The 13,665-nt window shown below is 38.3% G+C and overlaps 3 gene segments (V, D, J or C); all 3 read right to left on the bottom strand.

Moving 5' to 3' along the window:
- Window positions 1–315: 315 nt before the first annotated feature.
- LOC133067000 (T cell receptor delta variable 1-like) lies at window positions 316–1,025 on the bottom strand. The segment is given in 2 exon segments: window positions 316–764; window positions 977–1,025. Coding segments are annotated over 2 exon segments (498 nt in total).
- An 8,557-nt stretch (window positions 1,026–9,582) lies between these two features.
- On the bottom strand, window positions 9,583–10,347 carry LOC133066999 (T cell receptor alpha variable 22-like). The segment is given in 2 exon segments: window positions 9,583–10,109; window positions 10,296–10,347. Coding segments are annotated over 2 exon segments (579 nt in total).
- Window positions 10,348–10,444: 97 nt separating this feature from the next.
- On the bottom strand, window positions 10,445–13,662 carry LOC133066998 (T cell receptor alpha variable 26-1-like). The segment is given in 3 exon segments: window positions 10,445–10,524; window positions 12,718–13,113; window positions 13,560–13,662. Coding segments are annotated over 3 exon segments (516 nt in total).
- Between the last annotated feature and the right edge of the window lie 3 nt (window positions 13,663–13,665).

The raw sequence follows: 13,665 nt of genomic DNA, 5'->3' as shown, positions 1-13,665 counted from the left end.
ACACCACTGGTGATCTGCTTCTCTGATTGTAAGTTAAGTGACAAAAGTCTAAGAATAAAGGACTAAGGAAGTAATTTTCATGATGATTCCAGATAACTAGACCCAGGTTTGTGATGTGAGTGTAGTTGAGTGAAACTGTCACTTTACATTATTATAGAGAAAGTTTACAACTTTAGACAAGGTTACACATGCTCTGCATGATTGATTTAAAGTCAGGAATTCAAGAGAAGAATATTAGTAGAAAGTCACTCAGGACACCTGCTTCCAAATTACATAGAAGAAGCTTTTATTTAGAATCAAATCTTCTGATCCAGATCACAGATTAAGGAACCACAGGACTACTATTTCTTGTCTGGGGTCTGCAGCTGTGCATTTCAACCTGGGTCCCACAGCAGGGGGGCTCTCTCTTATTAAGCTCTGGGGTTTTTGTTCAGCTTTTCCTATTATTTCAAGCACTGTGAGTTCCAAGAGAGCACAAAAGTATTTTCCAGCATGTTCCAGCTTTAAGGATGAAATGGTGAGGCTGATGAATTGACGTGCTTTCTGGAAGTTTACAGAGTAGTGGCCGTCCCTTTCATTCCCATCTTCTGAATACTGACGATTGAGGTAAGTCATCTCTCCACTGGGAAGCTGCTCGTACCAAAATATCCAGTAGGTGTACACGTTCCAACTTTTTTCATACCGACAGTTCAGGGTGACCACGTTCTGCACTTGACTGATTATGTCTGGCTGATATTGAGTAGCTTTCTGGGCCACACCAGATCCTGTGGAAAAAAGAAGAAAACAGAGCTGAAATACCGAACAAAATAATGTAGAAATTCATTTTGGACCCAAATATTTACAAACCATACTGAAATCATGGGATGTCTGTTTTTCTCCAGTCCCCCTTTCCTCCCCAAGTCCCTATGAAGCACCACGTGCCTGTGTGCAGTCCTTTCACCCTGAACGTTGCTCCCATGTTTGAAAGCATCCCTACCAGAGAAGGTGAAGGCCAGGAACACCCAGAGCAGACTGGAGAGAGGCATGAGGAGTGGATTCCCCTACACAAATGTGCTCAAGTTCTGCCTCAAGCTAAGATTTCAGTGTCTTTAAGTGCCTGGCAGCACATATACATAGTACCTGGTTCCTGAGTGACTCCTCCTAAACAGGAAGTAGGGTGTCATGTTCATCGACCACGTGGTCTGTGTATAGATAAAGTCTGGCTCACCACACACCTTTATTTTGTCTAGTTTCCTTTCCCTGGTCTTTATGTTTGGCAGATCCTGAAAAGGGGCATGAAGAAAGCAATTAATATTAAAGGTTTGAACTGAGGGAAACTGAAGATTAAAGAAGTTGACATACATTTTTAAAAATTTATTTATTTTAATTGGAGGCTAATTACTTTACAATATTGTAGTGGTTTTTGCCATACATTGACATGAATCAGCCATAGGTGTACATGTGTTCCCCATCCTGAACCCCCCTCCCACCTCCCTCCCCATCCCATCCCCCAGGGTCATCCCAGTGCACCAGCCCTGAGCACCCTGTCTCATTCATCGAACCTAGACTGATGATCTCTTTCACATATGATAATATACATGTTTCAATGCTATTCTCTCAAATCATCCCACCCTCAACTTCTCCCACAGAGTCCAAAAGATTGTTTTATACATCTGTGTTTCTTTTGCTGTCCCGCATATAGGGTCATCATTACCATCTTTCTAAATTCCATATATATGCGTTAGTATACTGTATTGGTGTTTTTCTCTCTGACTTACTTCACTCTGTATAATAGGCTCCAATTTCACCCACCTCATTAGAGCTGATTCAAATGCATTCTTTTTAATGGCTGAGTAATATTCCATTGTGTATACATACCACAGCTTTCTTATCTATTCGACTACTGATGGGCATCTAGGTTGCTTCCATGTCCTGGCTATTATAAACAGAGCTGGGATGAACATTGGGATACACGTGTCTCTTTCAATTCTAGTTTCCTCAGTGTGTATGCCCAGGAGTGGGATTGCTGGGTCACATGGCAATTCTATTTCCAGTTTTTTAAGGAATCTCCACACTGTTCTCCATAGTGGCTCTACTAGTTTGCATTCCCACCAACAGTGTAAGAGGGTTCCCTTTTCTCCCACCCTCTCCAGCATTTACTGATTGTAGACTTTGGGATAGCAGCCATTCTGACTGACGTGAGATGGTACCTCATTGTGACTTTGATTTGCATTTCTCTGATAATGAGTGATGCTGAGCATCTTTTCATGTGTTTGTTAGCCATCTGTATGTCTTCTTTGGAGAAATGTCTGTTTAGTTCTTTGGCCCATTTTTTTGTTAGGTCGTTTATTTTTCTGGACTTGAGCTGCAGGTGCTGCTTGCATATTTTTGAGATTAATTCTTTATCAGTTCCTTCATTTGCTATATTTTCTCCCATTCTGAAGGCTGTCTTTTCACCTTGCTTATAGTTTCCTTCATTGACCAAAGCTTTTAAGTTTAATTAGGTCCCATTTGTTTATCTTTGCCTTTATTTCCATTACTCTGGGAGGTGGGTCATAGAGGATCCTGCTGTGATTTATGTCAGAGAGTGTTTTGCCTATGTTTTCCTGTAGGAGTTTTACAGTTTCTGGTCTTACATTTAGATCTTTAATCTGTATTGAGTTTATTTTTGTGTATGGTGTTAGAAAGTGTTTTAGTTTCTTTCTTTTACAAGTGGTTGACCAGTTTTCCCAGCACCACTTGTTGAAGAGATTGTCTTTTCTCCATTGTATATTCTTGCTTCCTTTGTCAAAGATAAGGTGCTTATAGGTGCATGGATTTATCTCTGGGATTTCTATTTTGTTCCATTGATCTATGTTTCTGTCTTTGTGCCAGTACCATACTGTCTTGATGACTGTGGCTTTGTAGTAGAGGCTGAAGTCAGGCAGGTTGATTCCTCCAGTTCCATTCTTTATTCTCAAGATTGCTTTGGCTATTCGAGGTTTTTTTGTATTTCTGTACAAATTGTGAAATTATTTGTTCTAGTTCTCTGAAAAGTACCATTGGTAGCTTGATGTGGATTGCATTGAATCTATAGATTGCTTTGGGTAGTATACTCATTTTCACTGTATTGATTCTTCTGACCCAAGAACATGGTATATTTCTCCATCTATTTGACTCATCTTTGATTTCCTTCACCAGTGTTTTATAGTTTTCTATATATAGGTCTTTTGCTTCTTTAGATAGATTTATTCCTAAGTATTTCATTCTTTTCATTGCAATGGTGAATGGAATTGCTTCCTTAATTTCTCCTTCTGTTTTCTCTTTGTTAGTTTATAGGAATGCAAAGGATTTCTGTGTGTTAATTTTATATCCTGCAACTTTATTCATTGATTAGCTCTAGAAATTTTTTGGTGGAGTCTTTAGGGTGTTCTATGTAGAGGATCATGTCATCCGCAAACAGTGAGAGTTTTACTTCTTTACCAATCTGGATTCCTTTTATTTCTTTTTCTTCTCTGATTGCTATAGCTAAAACTTCCAAAACTATGTTAAATAGTAGTGGTGAGAGTGGGCACCCTTGTCTTGCTCCTGACTTTAGGGGAAATGCTTTCAATTTTTCACCATTGAGGATAATGTTTGCTGTGGGTTTGTCATATATGGCTTTTATTATGTTGAGGTATGTTCCATCTATTCCTGCTTTCTGGAGGGTTTTTATCATAAATGGATGTTGAATTTTGTCAAAAGTTTTTCTACATCTATTGAGATAATCATATGGCTTTTATCTTTCAGTGTGTTGATGTGGTGTATCACATTGATTGATTTGTGGATATTAAAGAATCCTTGCATCCCTGGGATAAAGCCCATTTGGTCATGATGTATGATCTTTTTAATACATTGTTGGATTCTGTTTGCTAGAATTTTGTTAAGGATTTTTGCATCTATGCTTATCAGTGATATTGGCCTGTAGTTTTCTCCCTCTCTCTCTCTCTCTTTTTTTTTTTTTTTTTTTGTGGCATCTTTGTCTGGTTTTGGTATTAGGGTGATGGTGGCCTTATAGAATGAGTTTGGAAGTTTACCTTCCTCTGCAAATTTCTGGAAGAGTTTTAGTGGGATAGGTGTTATCTCTTTAAATTTTATTAGAATTCAGCTGTGAAGCCATATTTGACATACATTGATTCAGTAAAATAATTTTGTCATCCTCTTTAAGATACAATTTAGTATAGCCTAAGAAATATTCTTGTAATCTGCTGATTTGTCATTCATTTAGCCTATACTTACTGTTCTCTATCCAGAATCTAGTGACTATTTTAAAACATTCACAGATCTTAGGACTTCTGGGTGAATAGCAATCTTATACAAAATAATTAATGTAAAAAAAAAAAAAAGAATTAATGTACCTCTTTTTTTTTTCACTGTGTTCCAGGGCTCCACTTAGATTTTTCAATAAATAACATCACTTCAACATAAAATGACTTTAAAAAATCAGCCCATTTGAATTTCAGAGTATTCAGTGGTGTATATTTAAATGAAATTATAATTGGAATAAAATATTATTCTTTTCAAATTTTATATTGAATCTTATGTATTAAACATTGAGGGCAATCAGGCTATTCAATCCTGTTACCTCTAAATGTAGAATTGTACTTATTAGATCATCTGTCCTAAAGTCATTTTCACGTCACATTTTCTGTCTCATTGGTCCAGAGTGTTCAGTCTCACTTGTCAGTTGCTCATTATTATTTCTCTTTATAAAATAAAGATAAACATGCCAGATCTTTCTCTGGTGTAATGCTATAATGCACTCCTACAAAACTTAATATTTACAGACTGTAGACACTTAGTACCTATCAACACCAGAGAAGTTGGTGACTGAAGTTCTCTGCACTGTTTCATGTTCATGTGGAATGTAGCTGTCAATCTTCCATTTGCTTTCATTGCTGTAATAGATGAATTAATATAAAAGAACCAAAGGCAAATAGACAAGTAGAAAATAAAATACAGACAGGTCTAAAATAGTGCCAGTTCATGGAATTTAAGATCAAAATAACTCATGAATGACTGAAGCAGGGAGGATAGGCTGTATTTATCTGAGACATCTACACTTCTTTCTCATTTCACTTCTGAGTGCTGACAGGCAACGAATGCCTAGGCTTGAAATTATTTGTAACTAAGCAGAGGAGATCAGATCATGAATTACCACAGCAGCTTGCAAAGCAGCATGATATTATAAAATATAGATATATACTAATATAATAATTACATATATTAAGAAATTGATATTGATAAAATTTTATCAAAATACCATAACCTTATACATCAGTTTTTATATACATTCTTTGGTTTTGATGCATTAGTCCATGACATTTTATCACATGTATTGGTTCTTGTACCACCACTAAAATCATTACACAAAATTGTTTTGTCTCTTAAAGAAATCCCCTCTGCATACTCTCCCCATCCCTGCAGCTCTTTCTAACCCTGACCACTGATCTCCTTTTCATCTCTAATTTTTTTTTGAGAATGTTGTATAAGTAGAATGTATGTATGTATACATTATGTATGTATATATGTATGTATACATACATAATGTATACAGTATACATGTATACAGTATGTATACAGTATGTATACAATCATAATAATCTAATAAGTGTAACCATACACCATGTAGCATCTGAGACTGACTATTTCTTCATTCAGCATAACATCCTGAGATGTTATAGCCATTTAGGCTATTGTTTTATAGCTGCTAAGTCATGTCCCACTCTTTTGCAACCTCACTAACTGTAGACTTCTAGGCTCCTCTGTCCTTGGAATTTTCCAGGGAAAAATACTAGAGTGGGTTGCCATTTCCTTCTCCAGGGGCTCTGCCCCACCCAGGAATCAAACCCCCGTCTCCTGCATTGCAGGCAGATTCTTACCACTGAGCCACCTCGGAAGCTCTATCTAAGCTACTGCATGTATCAATAGTCTGTTTCTTTTAGTCACTACAGACTGTCCCAACTTATGATGTCTTGACTTTGGATTTTTGACTTTACAGTGGTAAGAAAGTGATGCACATTCTGCTGAGTGCACATTCAGTAGAAACCACACTTTGAAATTTTAAATTTGATCTTTGCCCATGCTAGCAACATTTGCTATATATTCTTTGGTGATCTGGGCAGCAGCAGTAAGCTGAGCTCCTGGCCAGCCCTGAGATCATGAGGGTAAAAAACTGACACACTTACCTTCATTCTGTAATCATACAACTATTCTATTTTCCACTTTCAGTACAGTACTCAATAAATTACATGAGATTTTCAACATGTTAATATAAATAGACTTTGCATTAGATGATTTCTCCCACCTAAAGACAAAGTAAGTAGACTAAAGTAAAAAAAAAGTAAGTAGGCTAAAGTAAGTGTTGAGCACCTTTAATGTAGGCTGGATTCAGTATATTAAATGCATTTTTGTTATTTTTCAACTGAAAATGGTTTGTTGAGGCACAACTCTATTATAAGTTGAAAAAAATCTATAAGTAATATGTCATTGTACAGATGTATTACAGTGGATTTATTTATCTATTCACCCAATGAAGAATACTTGACTGGTTTCCAGCTTTTGATCCTCACAAATATAGCTGCTATTAATATTCATGTACAGATTTTTGTATAAAGATAAGCTTTTCATTTTCAAGCATACTCAGGAGTGTGATTGCAGAGTTGTAGGGTAAGTGAATATTTAAGTTTATGTGGAACTGCTGAACTTTTTTCCCGAATGTCTGGACCATTCACCCACCAGCAATATATGATGGCTCCAATATCTCTGCATCTTTGCCAGAACTCGATATTGCCAGTATTTTTAATTTTAGTCTTTATGGTAGATGTGAAGTAGTATCTCTTTGTGCTTTATTTGCATTTCCCTAATGACTAATAATGTCGACCATCTTTTTTTCTCTTTATTTTTTAAATGATGAAAGTATACATTAGAAAACAAAGCACAAACTACAGCTCCACTATATATTACAACTATTTTTTATGTAAATAAATTAAAAATTTTGGTTGGAGTTTCAATGGTAAACTCTCAAAAATTAATAGAATGAATATACAGAAAAGTAGGAGGGTACAGTAGACCTGAAAGTCACTCAGAATCAACTTAATTGATTTATGCAATTTTCACACAATAGTAGGATGCAAATTCTATTCAAGGTCCCATAGACTATAAACTAGGAGACACTGGTACATATCCAGGAACATAAAACAAGGTGCAAAATTTCATGGTTTAAAGATATTGAAATCCTACAGTCTGTTTTCTAATCACTGTGGAATTATGCTAGAAATCATTATCAAAAGATACTTGAAAATAACCCACATATTTTCCAGTGCAATGTGACATTTACTACGAGAGATATTTGACTTATCCTGACCATCTTTTTATATGCTTACTTCCTTACCACATAGCTCTCTGGTGAAGTGTCTGTGTAAATCTATTGTCCAGTTTTCAACTGGATTGTTTTCTTCCTGCTGAGTCTAGAGAGTTCATTGTATTCTGAACACAATCTTTTGATGAAAATGGATTTCCTGTCATTTCTGTGGTTTATCTTTTTCCTTCTCTTGACAGTGTCTTTCACAGAGCAAATGTTTAATTTTGATGAAATCTAAGTTTGTTTATGGATCGTGCTTTTGGTGTCATGTCAAAATTCTTTTTGTCTAACCCTAGGTCATGAAGATACTCTCATGTTTTTCCTAAAAGATTTGGTAATTTTACATTTTACACTTGGATGTATGGTTAATTTTGAGGCTGTACCCAAATTTTTGTATGAGGTGTGATATTTAGGCCAAGTTTTAATTATTTCCCAAGAATATCCAATTATCCCAACATCATTTGCTCATAAGACTGTGTTACCTCCATTGAACTGTCTTTGCACTTTGTCAAAAAAATAAATCTTCCCTACTTGTGTAAATCTACTTCTATACACTTACTCAGGGACCTAAACTTGTTAATTATATTCTTTTATTACCCTTTTAATATTATAAAACTTGTAGAATAATTTTCTTTTTAGTTACTTATATTTATAATTTGTTTTTTTCTTTTTTCCTTTGATAATTCTACCTAGAAATATTTCAATCTTATTGACCATTTTAACAAAATTAACTTTGTATTTCCTAGCTATCTCTATAGCTTTCTTTGTATTTCACCAGTCCAACAGTTTATTATTTACTTCTTTCAGTTTATGTTGGGTTTAATTTGCTTTTCTATTATCTTTCGCTGAAAGCCTAGATGATAGTTTTTAAACCTTTTTTCTTTAGTTACATAAGCATTTGAAAGCATAAATTTCCTTTTGTGTATTATTTTAGCTGCATCTCATACATATTTATATAATGTGCTCTCACAATATTTACTTTCCAAATATTTTCTAAAGTCATAGTAATTGTTTCTTTAACCTATGTTTATTTTTAAGTTAGTGCATATATTCCAAATATTTGAGAGTTTCTACAGACATCTCTTTGTACTACATATTCTGTATCATTTCCATTTTGGTTGAAGAATAAATTCTATATAATTTCAGTTTTCTTAAATATATTAAGACTTTTATGACCAAACAGATTTTGCGTGTGTGTGCATGTGTATTTCATCTACACAGCAGGGTGTGGCTGCAGCTCAGCTGCAGGTTTGGGTACTGGCTGCAGGTGCCTGGGGAGCACCGGGCACTTGCTGCAAAGATGTAGGTGGCTGAGTCTCCAGGCTGGGAAGTTGCAATGTACAATAAGAGCTGTTTGGCACTCTTATTGAGGGAAATTGAAACTTTCATCTTCCATTTCATTCATAACTGAACTTATGGCTATCAAGAATGCAGGGGCTTTACCAGAATATTGCCAGTACCACAGGAGATAGTCAAACGCACCCTTCTCATAACTTCAGTTCAGAATTGAAATCTCTCCTTCCTGGACTGTCAAAGATTGAGGGCTCTGTTTCACCTGCTCTTGATCACTTTTTTCCTTCTGTTGTCTACTCACCCCTACTTAAAGAGATAAAAAGTTGTTAGATCCACAGACACCTATTTCTTTCTTAGAGTTTCTATCTGCATGAGCTTGTTTGTAATCCACTTTTCTCAGTCTGCCTAATTGATGAGATATCCTAGATGTTCTCCTAGTTGAAGCCACAGAATCAAAATGATGCTCCCAGTATCTTGTTCATTGTTTCTGGCATCAGTGCTCAGTGACAGCTCAAGTTCCTTTTCTGCTCTTCTCAACCAACTAGAACTCTAAGTTCATATCTGCTTTAATTCTTTCAGTAGGCCCCAACCTCTCACAAGCTGGATAATATCTTTATTGGAGTGATTTCATTTAATTCCTTTCACTTTTTAACATTTTTGAGTTCAGCATGTGTACTTAGTCACTCAATCAGTCCAACTCTTTGAGACCCCATGGACTGGAGCCCGCCAGGCTCCTCTGTCCATGAGATTTCCCAGTGTTTCCCAAGAACACTGGAGTGGATTACCATTTCCTACTCCAGAGGATTTTGCCAACCCAGGGATCAAACCCATGTCTTCTGCATCTCTGCCATTGGTTGACAAATTCTTTACCACTGAGCCATCTGGGAAGCTGTGGTAAAATATTTATTTTAATTCTGTCTTCCTATCAACTACTTTGCTAGTTCCAAGTCAGAAGTTTCTAGTGCAGAAGGAGATACATGTTGAGAAGGGAAGATAAAGACCAAAGTCCATAATCTGTAGGCCAAAAAGTATCGGTGGATAAAACTGCCGTGATGTAGGTGAGTAACATGAAGCACTGCAAATGCCCTGTGGGGCCTCACGGTGTGACTGGGTCTGGAGGAGGGGCTGAGCCCCGGGAGGGTTCGTGTAGAGGCTGCAGGTGCCTGGGGAGCACCGTGCTGCGCAGCACAGAAGTAAGTGCCCGAGTCTGTGGTCCACGAAGAGGAAATGTGCCATGAGCTGCAGCCTTCTTTAGGGACTGTCGTGGCGTTTAATCTTCCATCCTGCTTTGTCCCTGAAGGGATGTAAACCAGGTGGATGAGGCGGCCCCCAGGGTTCTGAAGATACCAATTCACACTCTGTGTGAAAGTGGAAAAATTACACCGAAGCATGTAGCTGGCTCCCTCCTGGAGACTCAGGGCTGGGGAACTCTGCTCCACATCCTCCCCTCGCACACCTGATGAGGAAAGAGAAACAGTCACTGTGAGGGTCACTGTAACTCCTACTAAACCCTGAAAGTGCCCCCCCATCCCCATAGATGATAAGGATAGAAAGTCTGCAGGACTTGTCAGCTCCTCTCCCTCCCTCAACAATAGAGCAGCGCCTCACTCCTTCAGGTTCCTTGTGGGGCAGCCCAACTCACAGCAAACCTGGGCAAACAGAAGCCCCAGCACAGTGCCTGCTAGCCTCTTCATGATGCTTCCTCTTCTTGTTGGGACATTTTCACTGCAAGACACCTAACTAAACCCTGAGGGAGTGAGTGACATAAGTCGTTCCTGCTCCTGCAGCCAATCAGCTCACCCAACCAATCCTGCTCAGGTGACGCTGACAGGACACCCCATCCTCCACCGCAACCTCCACCGCAGAATGTGCTGGCCAGGGGCAGGTGAGAGTGGGAAATAGAAAGATCATTATTTTATGATCTGAGGGACATTTTTTCAGAACATTTAGGAGAAGGCAGACCCTGATTAGGAATTTCGGAGAATTTTAGGGAAAAGAAAGCAAAAGTTAACTGTATAGCCCTGTCTTCCTCTCACATGGCATGGATGCAGTAGATTCTTCCATAATGAAATATTGTTTCCCAGATGTGCTGAGGATCCAGCTATTGCTTCTCTTATGCTCTCACTTGTGGTTCTGAAGGGTGCTCATGAATCAGCAAAGTATAGGAAGTTGCTTCTATTGGCCGGAACACTTTGCTGTATTAACCAGTATTATTTTTTAAATTTATTTTAAAAATTAATTTATTTCTAATTGGAGGATAATTGCTGTACAGTATTGTGTTGGCATTGCCATACAAGGATGTGAGTCAGCCAGAAGTATACACACGTCCCCTCCCTCTTGAACCTCTTCCCAACCTTCTAGGTTGTCACAGAGCACCGTGTTGAGCTCCCTGCATCACACAGCAACTTCCCACTAGCCATCTGTTTTACATATGGTAAAGCATATGTTTCAGTGCTACTCTCTCAATTTTTCCCACTCTCTTTCCCCTACTATGTCCAAAGTCTGTTCTCTATGTCTGCATCTCTATTTTTGCCCTACAAATAGGGTCCATCAACAGATGAACAGATAAAGAAGTTGTACTTATATACAATGGAATATTTCTCAGCCATCAAAAAACACATTTGAGACAGTCCTAGTGAGGTGCATGAGCCTAGAGCATGTGAAACAGAGTGAGGTAAGTCAGAAAGAGATGAAAAAAATTGTATATTAATGCATATATATGGATTCTATAAAAATGGTACTGATGACTTTAAAAGTTATATATATTTATTTTAGACTAAGCCTACATTGAGAGCAATATGTGTTATCTTTACCACCAGCTAGACATTGAAAATTGAATTGTAATAGTTTTATTTTAATAAAACAGCTATAATTTTAAAATAAATTATTTTTTAACATTTCTATGGTAAATACATTTTTAAACTGTTTATCACTAGTTTTATATTCTGCTTTTTAATTTTAGTAGGCCATTTTAGAGGAAAATAAGTGCTTTTGAAACCATATAAAGATAATTTTCGTTTGTGCTCTTATCTCAGACTCTGTAAATAATATCGATTCTCTGTCAGTAGATTTGGGGGTAAAAGGGATGGAAGATGAGGACCTGTACATTTTCACTGCAGTGAAAGTGACGTGATCTGCAGGCACTAACATTCAGATGGACAGTTCAAGGATGCTTCAGTAGTAGCAGCACGTAGGCCTGGTTGCTACAAGGCATGCGGGATCTTAGTTCTCCAACCAGGAACTGAACCTGTGACCCCTGCATTGGCAGGCAGATTCTTTACCACTGAGCCACCAGGGTAAGCCCCATGTGGTGCTTGCACGCCTGCATGCCAAGTTGCTTCAGTCATGTCAGATTCTTTGCAACTCTAAAGACTGTAGTCTGCCAGGCTCCTCTGTCCATGGGATTCTCCAGGGGAGAATACTGGAATGGGTTGCCATGCCCTCCTCCAAGGGATCTTCCTGAACCAAGGATTGAACCTGGGTCTCTTGCAGCTCCTGCATTGCAGATGGATTCTTTACTGCTGAACCACCGGGGAACCCCCGTGTGCTGCTTAGGGATTATCAAATTGATGAAAACTCCTTATAAAGGCAGGGTTTCCAGACCTGCCTAGAAAGTGAAAAATTATTATTCACTTAATTTTTGTTTCTTTCAAAAAACTTCTTCATGGGAAATATGAATGTTCTAGACTAGCAACAAAAAACATTTCAAGTCTTTCTCAGAAAGAGTAGTTTGTTTCTGGTAAGTGGAACAACTATAACATATCAGAGTCTCAACTTGACCTTAGATCCTAATGGAAGATGCCTCTGGTACAAGGAGAATTATTTGTATGTTTCCCACCTCTTATGTTGGGACTAGCACACTGAAACCAGCATTTTATTGACATGAGAAAGAGTCATAAAAATTATTGACACCTCTTACTTTATCGCTATGTTAAAATTATGATCCTGACAATCTTCAAAATTCTTCTCAGATTCATCAGAGAACCTTGTCCTCTTTTTCTTCTTTATCTATCTTCTTCCCTTCTCCTTCCCTTCATTTTCCTCATCTCTCACTGCTCTCTGACTCTCCTTCCAGAAGAGTCTAGATTTGCTCTCGTGACTGCTCCCCCACCGTGTCCCTCTTCTTCCCACCAGAGATACTGCGCAGGTGCAGCCCCATCTGTCCCACTGTGCCTCTCTCAGGACGCAGTAGTACACAGCGGTGCCTCTCAGGGTGACCTGGGGCAGGACCAAGGTGCTGGACTTTCTGTCTGAAGCTATGGTCAGAGAGGCCAGGCTGCTGTTCACTGTGCCTCGTAAGCCACGAATGACATACTGTGGACTCTGATTGGGATTTTGCCGATACCAATGTATATAGTCATCTCCACCAATGGTAGAGTGGTTACAAGGCAGGTTTACATCTTCTCCTTCAGCACAATCCATGGAGCTGGGCTGGGTGGTCTTAGCATTAATCACAGTCCCTAAAGGGTCAAGAAAATAAAATTAGCCCCTGAAAACAAATCAGTGTAATCCTGTGGATCAAGGGCACAACACTCCCTGAACTGGACCTACCTCCTACTCCAGTGTTTTTATCTATGTCCTGAGAAATATTATTGGTACTCATTATACAGGGACCAAAGACACATGGCAAGAATCTAAGAACTCTATAGGCTTTATCCCAAGTTCTTTGGCTCAATAAATAACCCCAGAAATTTCTTCCAACCTGCTTACTGCTAAGGTCTCTTCCAGATCATGGCTATGATTTAACCTGTCATGTAGAAGTTTGTGCTCCCTAGAAAATGCATAGATCTGTTCTCAATTCCATTGTTATAATGCTGAATAAAACACAGGGAGAGGAGAAGAGAGCAAATGATGCTTTACGATCCCTTGGCCTCAAAGTCATCCCTTGTAGACACAGAACACTTACCCAAGGTCAGAAAAACAGTTACTCCAACCACCAGCCTCATACTTCAAGGACAAACCAGGACTGTGGGCTCAGAGCTCACACTTGTGTCTGCTCCTGGGCTTGTCTC

Source organism: Dama dama, chromosome 12, assembly GCF_033118175.1.
Source record: "Dama dama isolate Ldn47 chromosome 12, ASM3311817v1, whole genome shotgun sequence".
In the NCBI taxonomy this organism is placed as follows: domain Eukaryota; kingdom Metazoa; phylum Chordata; class Mammalia; order Artiodactyla; family Cervidae; genus Dama; species Dama dama.
Note: the sequence above shows the minus strand (reverse complement) of the source record. Positions and strands in the feature narration are given on the sequence as shown.